The sequence below is a fragment of the Phaenicophaeus curvirostris genome, chromosome 4, assembly GCF_032191515.1.
Source record: "Phaenicophaeus curvirostris isolate KB17595 chromosome 4, BPBGC_Pcur_1.0, whole genome shotgun sequence".
Classification (NCBI taxonomy): Eukaryota; Metazoa; Chordata; class Aves; order Cuculiformes; family Cuculidae; genus Phaenicophaeus; species Phaenicophaeus curvirostris.
The window spans coordinates 75,250,769-75,262,771 of NC_091395.1; the positions used below are offsets into that span (position 1 = coordinate 75,250,769).

The 12,003-nt window shown below is 45.2% G+C and overlaps 1 protein-coding gene across 2 annotated transcripts in view; it reads right to left on the reverse strand.

The window, feature by feature from the left end:
* Window positions 1-4,026: 4,026 nt before the first annotated feature.
* The window catches only part of SMOX (spermine oxidase), an 87,477-nt gene continuing 79,500 nt past the window's right edge, over window positions 4,027-12,003 (reverse strand). For both annotated transcript variants that reach the window (XM_069856647.1, XM_069856646.1), the window contains exons 6-7: window positions 6,733-6,893; window positions 4,027-4,488 (exon numbers count right to left, since the gene is read on the reverse strand). In XM_069856647.1, the coding sequence (XP_069712748.1) occupies window positions 4,351-4,488; window positions 6,733-6,893 (299 nt within the window). In that variant the 3' untranslated portion in view covers window positions 4,027-4,350. The remainder of the gene's footprint in view (window positions 4,489-6,732; window positions 6,894-12,003) is intronic.

Here is a 12,003-nt window from a genome sequence, read left to right on the forward strand (position 1 = left end):
CAGTTAAGCAACGTGACTCCCACCCCAGGTGCTGCGTAGAAAAGCACCAAGACGGCACAGATGCTTCTCCCAGGGTAGCGGATGCCAAAACAGACACATTCTTTGCTTCACTCCTTGCGTGAACGCTTGGCCAGCGGCCAGCCAGATGGATAAATGAAATGTGGAGAGACAAAGGAACAGCCAAACACTCGCCTTCTTCACCCTGAAAACTTCTTAATTTTAGGAAAAACGCTGTTTAAACATTTTAAAACTGTGCTGGTGTCTACATTGACCTTAAAAAAGAATAGAGTTTATCTCTCTAAGGAAAAAAAGTGGGGTTTTTTTTGTTTCAGAAGGCACCTTTCACAAGGTCAAAAGAAAATCTTGCTGGTCACTGGCATCTGTGCCTGTGGACACACACCTGCACGGCTCGGGGGCTGCTCAGGCTGGGGGAGAGCGTTCACATTAAACTGAAGGACAAGCAATTAAAACATAAGGCAACAATTGGATTCATTAACAAAGGGAGAATTTGTGTATGAGTCCTTGTGGAAGCTGTTAAGCCAGGGGAAGAGCTGAACCAAACATGACTCGGATTAAACACCTGCCCCTGCAGTGAGGACAGACGTTTATGTGAATGAAGGCTTCACGGAGATCTTCTAGTAGCCTTCCAGTACTTCAAGGGAGCCTACAGGAAAGCTGAGGAGGGGCTCTTTATCTGGGATTGCAGGGATAGGATGAGGGGGAGAGGTTTTAAGCTGAAAGAGGGAAGATTTAGATGAGATCTTAGGAAAAAATGATTTCCTGTGAGGGTGGTGAGGCACAGGCACAGGTTGCCCAGGGAACTCGTGGCTGCCCCATCCCTGGAGGTGTCCAAGGCCAGGTTGGATGGGGCTTTGAGCAACCTGATCTAGTGGGAGGTGCCCCTGCCCATGGCAGGGGGGTTGGAACTGAGTGATCTTTAAGGCTCCTTCCAACTCAAACCATTCTATGATTGCACATTCCACACTTGCTGTAGCAGCACCAAGTGCCGCTAAACCGAGTAAAGGCTCAGAGCCAGAAGTTATTCAAAGCCTTCTCTTTAAATCCATACAGTTCAGGGGATCCCAAACCCTGATGATCTATGAAGACTGCGAATTTCCTGACTGCATCCAACTCCTCCTCAGGACATACTGGAAGTCGGCGTGGCTGCCTTATGGCTTATTGAAGAAACATACGCCCTAGCAAATATTTGCCTACATAATCAGAGAACCCTTTGAGGGAAACAAACCATGCACTCAAACACACTCACATATGCTGCAGTGATGAAAACTAGAGCCTATTTTAAATACAAACAAGTTTCTTTTCAGGAAGCCTATGAGGGTCAATGGAGAATTCTCTCACTAAACTGAGGGGCACCTTGAATCCAGCACACAGATGGTTTCTCACTCACCACAGTCCTGTTAGCTCTGCACTCACCAGACTTATTTGGTCTAGGTTACGTTGTTGGAACAGGAAAACCTCAGTTCTTAGAGATTCAGCACCATTTATGTGGTGTATTTCTGACACACAGTAATCAGAAGCAATTATTTCCATATGGGCTGCTATAGGTGATTATCTTAGGACTCCACTGAGAACCAGTCTGGCTCTGTCTCTTCACTCAGAAGGCAATTTTTAGCTTGGATGCCTTCCCAAAGGACAGGCTTGTTGCATTACCTTTATTCACTCATTCACCTCAAGCTAATTTTCAAAGCTTTTTCTTGTTAAATTCCCCTTTTTTGCCAACTTTATTCTTTCAAGCACATTTGAGTGAATTTTCAAGCTGTTCTACTCGTTGCAAGAGGTGTCACTGCCAGAGGTGCTCATCAAGCGAAGATGTGCTCTCCAGATCACTGAAGGAGGAGCTGGCAGGCTCACAAATGAACCTTGCAAGGTATTCCTTATCCTTGGCACTGGTGTTTAGCCTTCTTCTCGTTCAGCAACTCTGCCCAAAACATGGAGGAGAAACTACTTCCACTCAAGCAAATGAAGGAAGGACTCAGTGATCCGGTGGGTCTTTTCCACCCTGGTGATTCTACGATTCTATTCAATCAGTCTTCAAACCCTGGCTAGTCTGGCAGTCCCCTAAAACTGCCTCCTAGCCTTTTGCTTTATTGCAGAAATAGTTTAATGTAAGAACGAATCTTGTTGATAAACCAAGAACTTTATACACAACTGGACCCAATCCGAACATAAAGGAAAGGACATGGGGATACTCACTGTGTTTCAGAGGTTCTGGGGTGTCACAACCTCTCAGGCAGAGTCAAAATCATTTCAGTGTGAGATACAGCATCCCCATAGGGAAAATCAAGCTTTCCAAGCTGCATTCTGAGGTCACGACTCTTCAGATAAGCCAAGGCTGCCCAGCTGGTATAAGGACTGAGCATAAATCTGGAGTAATTGCATTTAAGAAGTTTCAATCGAAGCCCATGTCTGGTACTCCATGTAGGCTCCATGGAAAATAAATTTTTAATCCAGATGTAACATCTCTGATCCAATCCTTCACATTCCTTCAAAATTCCTTACTAGCGAGTATGGCCTTGACTTTCTTGAGAAAACTCTTAAAGTATCAATGGCACCATTCAGACCTTTGGATCTACTTTTCAGGGGGTGTGGAGGTGAAAATGTCACTTGGGTATTGCTATCCAACAAAAGATGGAGTGTCAGGACAGAGGCAGCTCAAGAATGCTGGTTTAGTGTTTGATAGGAATGGTTGGACTCGATGATCCGGTGGGTCTCTTCCAACCTGGTTATTCTATGATTCTATGATTCTTGCCATTCTCCTTCATGCCCACACTCCTACGTAAGTTTTCCTGCTGTTTTCCACATGGATTGTTTGCTCCAATTACAGCCATGGATGATATTTTAGCTGTACCTGCGTCACCAAGGTAGTGGGGGAGTTTTACATTATATTTTCAGTGTGGGGGTTCTCATGTAAAAATGCTCCTTCCACAATGTGGTTTGAGAATTCCTGAAGGACAGGGGATAGGTTAGACTTTGATGTTCCCTTTACAGGCTGCACTGTACCTCAGCAGTTCCTGGAGAAATTAAGATGATCCAAGGGCTGGAGGATCTCCAAATCAAGGACAGGCTGAGAGAGCTGGGCTTGTTCAGCCTAAAGAGAAGGCTCCGGGGAGACCTTCTAGCAGCCTTTCAGTACTTAAAGGGGGCTACAAGAGAGCTGAGGAGGGGCTCTTTATCAGGGAGTGCAGGGATAGGATGAGGAGGAACAGTTTTCAGCTGAAAGAAGGGATATTTAGATTAGATTTCAGGAAGAAATGTTTTCCTGTGAGGGTGGTGAGGTCCTGGCACAGGTTGCCCAGAGAAGGTGCCCCATCCCTGGTGGTGTTCCAGGCCAGGCTGGATGGGGTTTTGAGCAACCTGATCTGGTGGAAGGTGTCCCTGCCCATGGCAGAGGGGTTGGAAAAGGGGGCTTTAAGGTCCCTTTTCTCTGATTCTGTGATTCTAAATGCTTCTGGTTTAGCTACCTTAGAGAGAAGCCTAATCTGCAAACATCAAAACCATTTTGTTAACCAAAGCAGTCTTTGAAAGGTGGGAATGACTGGGATGCTCCCCTCAAAACCAGGATATTACCCTGGACCAAATGCAGGCACAGTCTCCAATACTGCTTTCATTGAGGCTGTTTTTCCCACCGCTTTGCAGCACTGCAATTCCTTTGATAGCTTCCCACAGGCTGAGTGAACCCAGAGGGAAGGCAAACTCTCCCACAAAATTATAGGCAGACTTCCCGAAGCACAAAAGGCCTTCACAGGCTGCAGACACATGACACGGGGAGTTAAATATGATGTTAAGCATGATTTCTGTGCTAATCTGGGCAAAGCAAATGACCATGTCTCTAAGGTGCAATTCTCTGAACAAAAAGTAAGAGCAACTGGTACATTGAGTATTCAAATCTATCTCAAAATCCTCACTCCAAATTTTGTAGGAAGTGAGAAAAACCCTATTTTTTTAACGCTGAATAAGAGTTGCAAGTTACTGAGTGAAGCATCTAGGAAGAACGAAAGCAGCCAGTCTTTTTATTACAACATTTATTTTAGTATAGAAGGCACTTACAATACAGAAAAGAAAAAAAAAATATGATAGGCACCAAAAGTGAAGTTAGAATTAAAATGACAAAGAAACAGTTTACCAGACAAAAGGAGCACCCTTCCCTGTTAACAGTACAGCACACAGAAACAAAGCTATTGATGACTAACTTTTTAAACAGTTAGGGCTTTCTTTTTTTAACAGAAAAAGATAAAGCCTGTTCTACTGTGCACTGAAATTAAGAAAGAACCCCTCCACACACCTGCGCAAGGATTTGGGAGTTGGTGGTGTTTGCAAACACATGGCCTTTCAGCTCCGGCACTGCAGGAGGTCCTGGTACATCTCAATGAGGTGAGCGGCCTCTCTCTGCCCAGAAAGCACAGCACCGTGGGTAGTGGAATAATACTTTCTGTGAGTGGCCTCCCCTGAAAACATCACCTGCATCGGCTGGAGAGGACAAGAAAAGCAGAAAAGCTCAGCAGATCTTACTGGAAAGCAGACACAAGGCTAAAAGGAGACAAGATGCACCCTCCCACATCTCCATGAGCCAGCACCAGTGCTTTTAGAGGGCTGATTCTCAAAATCCCAGTGTGGTGCACCATGGGGACAGGCACAGCACGTGAACACCAAGGTCACGGAATCACAGAGTTGGAAAAGACCTTAGAGATTGACTCCAACCACATTCATCTACTCCTAAAACATGTCCCTGAGCACCTCGTCTACCCGACTTGCAAACACCTCCAGAGATGGTGACTCAACCACCTCTCTGGGCAGCCTCTGCCAGTGCTTGAGAACCCTTTCAGTGAAGAAATTTTTCCTAATGTCCAATCTAAACTTTCCCTGATGCAGCTTGACACTGTTCCCTCTTGTCCTATGACCTATCGACTGGGAGAACAAACATCCACCTCTCTGCAACCTCCTTTCAGGTAGTTGTAGAGAGCAATAAGGTCTCCCCTTAGCCTCCTCTTCTCAAGGTTAAACAACCCCATTTCCATCAGCCGCTCCTTGAAAGACGTGTTTTCCAGCCCCTTCATCAGTTTCATCACTCTCCTCTGGACACACTCCAGGACCTCAATGTCTTTGTTATAATGAGAGCCTCAAAACCGCACAGTATTTGAGGTGCAGCCTCACCAGTGCCGAGTACAGGGGGAAAATCACTTTCCTGGCCACACCATTTCTGATACAAGCTCATCCTCACTGCTACACCTGTGTGGAGCTGTTTGCAGGGCTGAGGCACCGTTGTGGAGCCAGATATTAGCTCCAACAATCTCAAACAAATCTGCACAAGACACTGAGCGCCTTATTTCTCTGCCAACTCCTCTTTTTGCTCCCCTAATTTACACTTCAGCCTTTTTAGGCATTAAGGATTTAATATTCTGCACTGCTATTTCAGAAGGAAAAACACCCACATCTCAAAACCCACAGGATGAGACACAGCATCTTGTCTCTTATATCAACAGGTAGGTGCTCACTAAAATTGCTGCAAACTCAGTTCTGAGGCAGGAATTTCAGCTACCTCTCTTCCCCAGGAACTACAGAGAAAGATTTCCCAAGCTCCTTCTATCTTTTTTAATAAATTCCTGTAGTGAATAAAATCACACGGTGAGGTCAGGCTCTGGGGGGAGGAGATGGACTGGGCAGCTGCTTGAAAGTTGTATATTTTGGTTTAATCACAGAATCATAGAATGGCTTGGGTTGGAAGGGACCTTAAGGTCCATCCAGTTCCAAACCCCCTGCCATGGGCAGGGACACCTCCCACCAGATCAGGCTGCTCAAAGCCCCATCCAACCTGGCCTTGAACATCTCCAGGGATGGGGCAGCCACGAGTTCCCTGGGCAACCTGTTAATACATTACTATTCATCAAACTTCGAGCAACCTGATCCAATAGGAGATGTCCCTGCCCATGGCAGGGAGGTTGGAACTGGATGAGCTTTAACATCCCCTCCAACCCAAACCATTCTATGATTCTATGATAATTTCAGAGAGAAATGTAGGAAACCCTGAGATGTTGGCATTCCAAACAGCACTACGCAGTCCCTCACTAGAAGAAGGACATTGAAGGGCTGGAGCACATCCACAGGAGGGCAGCAAAGCTGGTGAATGATCTGGAGAACAAGCCTTATGAGGAGAAGCTGAGGGAACTGGGGCTGTTTAGTCTGGAAACAAGGAGGCTGAGGGGAGACCTTCCTGCTCTCTACAGCTCCCTGAGAGGACACTGTAGTGTGGTGGGTGTTGGTATCTTCTCCCAAGTAACAAGTGACAGGATGAGAGGAAATGGCCTCAAGTTGTACCAGAAGAGGTTTAACATTAGGAAAATTTGTTTACTGAAAGAGAAGTGAAACACTGGAAGAGGCTGCCTAGGGAAATGGTGGCGTCCCCATCCCTAGAGGTGTTCAAAAAACATTTAGGTGTGGTACTTGGGGTCATGGTTTAGTAGGCATGGTGGTGTTGGGCTGACATTTGGACTTGATGATCGCAGAGGTCTTTTTCCAACCTAAATAATTCTATGGTTTTATGATTAAAGAGGCAAAATCCTACACACATCATTTTCCAGAGGGGTATGTACAAAAAAACGGAAAACGCTATTGGTGGCCCAACCAGAGATTGTCTCTTTCAACCTCCCTCCTAGGAAACCCACTACCCAGCCTTGGTAGCCTTATCACCACAGAACCAATTTGGACCATACTTACAGCAGTTTTGGAGCTTTCGGCATAAGGCAGTGGTTTAGCAAGTTTCTCTACATCAGCCCCACTTGACCCAACTTGGGTGTAAGAGTAGGATCCACGGAAGTAGGGATTGCTGCCCCAGGAGGACCGCAGGATCCGGCGAGGTTTCGGAATGTTTGGATTCCCTGGGGGGAAAGCAGAAGACAAAAAGTAAGACCGTGACCAAGAAAAAAACAGGGTAATGGCTGCGCAAGTTGTGGGGTGGCACATATTCAGTCTGATTTAGTGAAAATACATCCTAGAAGACCTTGTAGACTACAGGGAAAACACCCTAAACCAGATCTCTTTCCTTTACTGAGTTATAAGCATCTACATAAGAGAAATAGCATCCCTTTTAATCTTCCACTTGGGAAAAGAACATTAAAACATTTACATTCCTAAAAGACTGGGGAGCTTCAGGGAACCCTGGACACAGTCTGGTTGAAAATACAAAGCATCTCCCAGTCTCATTTGCTATGATTGATTTCACCTAATTTTATGTATTTAACTGGATGCACAGTCTAAATTTGATGTTTAGGTAGTCTTGTTAGAGAAGAGGAATGGAGATAAGGATTTTAGAAGGCAAATCCTGATTATGCAAGGGCATAGGAAAAACCTGTCAGAAAGTTCTCAAAACCCACATTATTCGCTCCCACTGCTACCCAGTAACCCCCAAAATGAATTCAACATAAAACTAATTTGTGGGATGTACAGGACATGGAAAGAAGGCTTTTGAAGCTGGAAGAAGGATTTACATATTGCTGTAAGATTTCCACCGCTAAAAGAATGTAGGACCTAGAGGTGAGGGGTGCTTGAGTGCACCAAAAACAGGACTACCAGTAGCCACTGTCCCCATCTTGAAGAGTATAGGAGCACGTGGGATCCAGGACTGTAGCCACAGCAGCCCCTGAGCTGGTAGCACAAGAGCCTCAGACAGGACTGAAATAGGGAGGGTCATACTTTGGAGACCATCTGGCTAGACTGGTCTGGGACCATCTCTGTGTCATTGACCAAGATTTTGTTGGCATCCGTGATCATATCTGGCTTGGCAGGAGTGGAATGGGAACATGGGATGTGGAGAATTGCAACGAAGAGAAACTGCCTCTGCAGGAGAACTGAAACTCACACTTCAGGGAACCTCAAGTATCCAGGCAAAGTTTAGGTGTTTGGGATGAGTCTAAGTCTTTTTCGTTGAAAGGGCTGTCAAATACTGGAAGAGGCTGCCCAGGGAAGTGGTGGAGTCACCATTCCTGGAGGCACTTAAAAGACATACAGATGTGATGCTCAGGGACACAGTTTAGCAGTGGGCTTGGCAGTGTTAACAGTTGCATTTGATGATCTTAAAGGTCTTTTCCAACCTAACTGATCCTAAGAGGCTCTCAGCACAATAAGTAAGGGTATTTAAGACATATCTGCATCTTGCACAGTTCCTGTGCTTTCGCTTCAAACCCTGACTCTGTAATACGTCAGCATGCTCACCCCGCTATGAAGATGATCCAAATTCCCCCACTTTCTTCATCATGGCTTAGAGAGGGAGACATCCAACTGTAAAGACTAGTTAGGCACTACATTATGTAGTTTTACTGAAAAATCATTTAATGGTGCCTTCAATTCCTTAAAATCAGGAGCATGTTACATCACTGGTTCAGCTACTGCTTTTAGGAGCATCATCTATCATCCAGAACATAAAAGACAAGGCTGAAACATAGGAAAGGGACCTGGATGGCTCGCCAGAGTGCATCATCAACACTTTCTAACTAGTAACCCCCAGTTCAAAATATGGCACAGACTAGCAAATAAATAGACCTTACAAACAAAATACATCCTACAACTGAATGTTGTTTCAGGAGTAGCAAACAATTCAGCATAACAAAGCCTCTAAAATATGCTCTTCCAAGAATCTTCAAAGCAGGAATGCCTGGGATGGAAGTGAAAAGCCCAAGGGAGTCTGAGAACAGGGAGCTCTCAGACGTGTCAAGGAAGTAAGATATCACGTTTTATTTTTAAGGTCTGTGGGAAAGCCCAAGACAACACACCATGAAAACTGTTAGACCACACAATGCCAAACAGGACCAAAGCATCCTACATCACCTCAAATACTGTGTTCAGTGTTGGGCCCCTCACTCCAAGAAGGACATTGAGGGGTTGGAGGGTATCCAGAGAAAGGCAATAAAGCTGGTGAACTATCTGGAGAACAAGCCTTATGAGGAGCAGCTGAGAGTACTGTGGCTGTTTAGTCTGGAAACAAGGAGGCTGAGCAAAGTCCTTGCTCTCTACAACTCCCTGAGAGGATGTTGTGGTGAGGTGGGTGTTGGTCTCTTCTCCCAAGTAAAAAGAGATAGGAGAAGAGGAAATGGTCTCAAGTTGTGCCAGGGGAGGTTTAGACTGGATATTAGTAAAAACTTCTCAGCTGAAGGAGTGGTGAAGCAGTGGAAGCACCTGCCCAGGGAAATGGTAGAGTCTCCATCTCTGGAGGCATTTAATAAACATGTAGCTATGGCACTTCAGGACATGGTTAAGTAGCCATGCTGGGGTTGGGCTGATGGTTGGACTTGATCCTAGAGGTCTTTTCCAATCTTAATGATTCTACGGGTTGAGAGGTAAAAAGACTGAACAACTGCTCTATTAAATTTTGCTGGACTTATACAGTTGTTGATTGGGCTGATGACTTCACAAACACTTAAAAAGATTCAGACTGGTAAAAACAGCAGCTTTGTCTCTCTCTAGTGTTTCCCATGGATGACCTTGTACTGTGTAGACAAGCAGGTAAACAGAAGCCTTCCCACTGGGGAATTATTCTTCCCTAGCAACATCATCACAAGGGAAACTGTAGCACAGCAACCCGAAGCCTGTGGCCTTGGGCAGATGGTAGAGCTTCATGCAGAGATGCCCAAGACAGCTGCTTGCATGCAGAAGGGTTGAAGAGCCTCGGTACATTAAAATGCAGCTGCACAGCTCCCAGCACCAAAGCCAGTCTCCTTCCCCAGCACCTTGCTGTGTGGTGCAGATGTACCAGCTCTCATGAGCTCCTTATGGTTATCCAGCACATCAGACTGCACGAGTAGGATCCAAGTGTCCACCGTGCAACTGTTGTGCCCCGACACGTCTTCAAGTATGTCTTTTTTTTATGTGAGGAGCTGTTTCTAAGATAAAAATCAGGAGACCTTCATTTTTGCTGCACAGAGAGAGAAGGGACTTGATTGAAGGGCAGACAGGAAAATGTAACACAAGCTCTGATCCTGAACTGTTGCTTGCAAGACAGACACTACAAAGACATGGAGTGCCACACTCCTTCAAGGAACATATTTAATTGGACTTTCTCAATCTGCTCCTAAATAAATGGGTAAAAGTGTGCTTTTGCCAACAGATAAAAGTAACAGTTAATACAAATCCTAAGTTTTCACTATCCAAAGAGACATAAAATGGCTAAAAAAGGTCTTTAGCTTTCACTAAAACAGCAGGGCACATATCTTTAGGCCAGTTTCCCACATCTGAAGTTATGGAAGTTAACTCCATGTGCTTCAAACAATTCCATCTTTATTCAGCTACTGGGAGGTGTGGCTACATAGATTTACCGGCTCTGGGGCTGATTATGAGACACAAGATTATCATAAAATTCGCTCACAGATATAAATTAAGACAACCAAATTTAGTTGTCTACCTGAGAGCAGGGTATCTAAGATCCCATCAAGGCCAACAGAGACCTGTGGTACTACCGCAGCCATCAGAGAGACATTAGGGTATCCCAAGCATCCACATGGGGCTGGCAGTTACAACACAGAACCTAAAAGAGATCAGTTTCCCCCTGGAGAAAGAGTTGGAGGAAGGAGAGGAGAACTAGGGCATCCCTCGCTGTAACTCGACAAATCAGCGAGTCTTCCAGAAGGGAGCAAGACTTCAATCACTGCCTTCTGGCTTCTAACACTTGGAGCTCAGCCAACAAAGAAACCAGAGCAAGACTTCTAATTGTTCAAAGGCATCCCATTTAATCAGATTTAGAGGATGCTGCCTTTCAGCCATCCAGTTGTGAAAAGCAGCAATTGTCAAGGGTTCTTAGGTTAGAACAATCCGCAGAGCTTTTCACGGAAAAGCCAGATAATCCGCAACACTAACCTGCATGTGGAATTTAAAGTCACAGAGGCAGATCATGTCCTCTCAGTGTGAAATAACACCGAGTCTACAAGAATGGATTTAACACAGGACTGGTGCAACACTCTCTGAAGTCAAAGGAAAGGCCTCCACGAGCAATGGACTGGGAAAACACAGCTGAAGATGGGAACCCACCTGCCTAGCACATTAAGTCTTTAAAAGAAGAATAAGAAATAACCTATAACCTACAACATGAACACTACAAAAGGCAAAGTGAACATTAAAAGCCTCATACTACCTACTTTCATTACTGAATGTAAGGCACTCTCTATACTCAATAGACAAAAGCTTCTTCAGAAGATGCCACAGAGCTCCAGATGAGGAGTGGAAGGTATGAACCTCTTACAGAAGAGGTTCTCTTTTTACTGAGCTTAGGATCCTAGGGAGAATAGTTTCTCAAGTCAGTTAGCCAACTTATATACATTAAAGGCTGGGTTCAGTGGTGCTAATCGGACCAGAGGAGACCAGTTATTTTCAGAAACAACAGTTACAGTTAGATGACAGATAGAAGGCTGCTTTGTCCCCATCCAACTGCCCCTAGCTGGTCTAACCAACTCTCACAGTCCAAATGAAACAGATTAATGGAGAAGACAGAAGGTGCATGGTTATGTTATTTCAGCCTGCCTAGCACTTGGTCCAGATTGACCTTGAGACTGTACTTCTGTGCACCTGCTAGGGAAAACAGGGGAGCAAGTGTAACACGACAAACCCAGCTTCCTTAGTGAGGGCCATCTTTAAAGATCTGCAAAAAGGTTTTCTACAACCTAACTAAAGTTTTTGGGGCAGAAAATAGAACAGGTCATGTTGATCAACGTGTGCTCCAAGGACACCACTGAGGGTTGGTGAGATATTGGCCCAGGTTGCCCAGAGAAGTGGTAGCTGCCCTCTCCCTGGAGGTGTTGAAGGCCAGGTTGGATGGGGCTTTGAGCAGCCTGATCCAGTGGAAGGTGTCCTTACCCATGGCAGGGGGGTTGGAACTGGATGATCTTTAAGGTCCCTTTCAACCTAAAGCATTCTCTGACTCTATGACAGGTTTTCTTGCAGTTTTGAGCTGCCGAGAGGCAACCTCTTTGCTTATGCACAAAATGTTGACAGCAGGGCAAGGAC